Source organism: Thermothelomyces heterothallicus (assembly GCF_042370625.1).
Source record: "Thermothelomyces heterothallicus CBS 202.75 unplaced genomic scaffold P884_scaffold_3, whole genome shotgun sequence".
Taxonomy (NCBI): domain Eukaryota; kingdom Fungi; phylum Ascomycota; class Sordariomycetes; order Sordariales; family Chaetomiaceae; genus Thermothelomyces; species Thermothelomyces heterothallicus.
In genome coordinates this window covers 1,643,573-1,643,899 of record NW_027192564.1, presented here as the reverse complement: position 1 = coordinate 1,643,899, position 327 = coordinate 1,643,573, and the positions used below count along the sequence as shown (strand labels likewise).

Below are 327 nucleotides of genomic sequence, written 5' to 3'. Positions count from 1 at the left end.
ATGCGGACCCAGCCACCCGGGTACGCAAGTCCCCCCGCGGCCACGATCCTCACCGTCACCAAGCTACACGCAATATTCGCCGTCCACTCCCTCCTCTTCCTCCTCCTCCTCACCACCACTCGACCGAACATTACCAGTATTACCGCCGACACGACCCAAACCCCAACACCAACCACCCCATCGGCCGTCGAGACGGCCCCGGTAGCCGCCCTGGCCTACCGCCTCCACCTCTGGTGCGCCACGCTCGGCTTCGCGTGGTGGTGTGCCGCGCAGTGCGCCGGAGACGGCCATGGCAAGCAATTACGGCGACCATCGTGGCGGTGGTAA

The 327-nt window shown here is 65.7% G+C and overlaps 1 protein-coding gene across 1 annotated transcript; it reads left to right on the top strand.

Annotated features, from left to right (window-relative positions):
* On the top strand, positions 1-327 carry P884DRAFT_297309 (uncharacterized protein; the record flags this gene model as incomplete). Its single annotated transcript, XM_069444506.1, has 1 exon — positions 1-327. The coding sequence occupies one exon, from the start codon at positions 1-3 to the stop codon at positions 325-327; it is 327 nt and encodes a 108-aa protein (XP_069300824.1).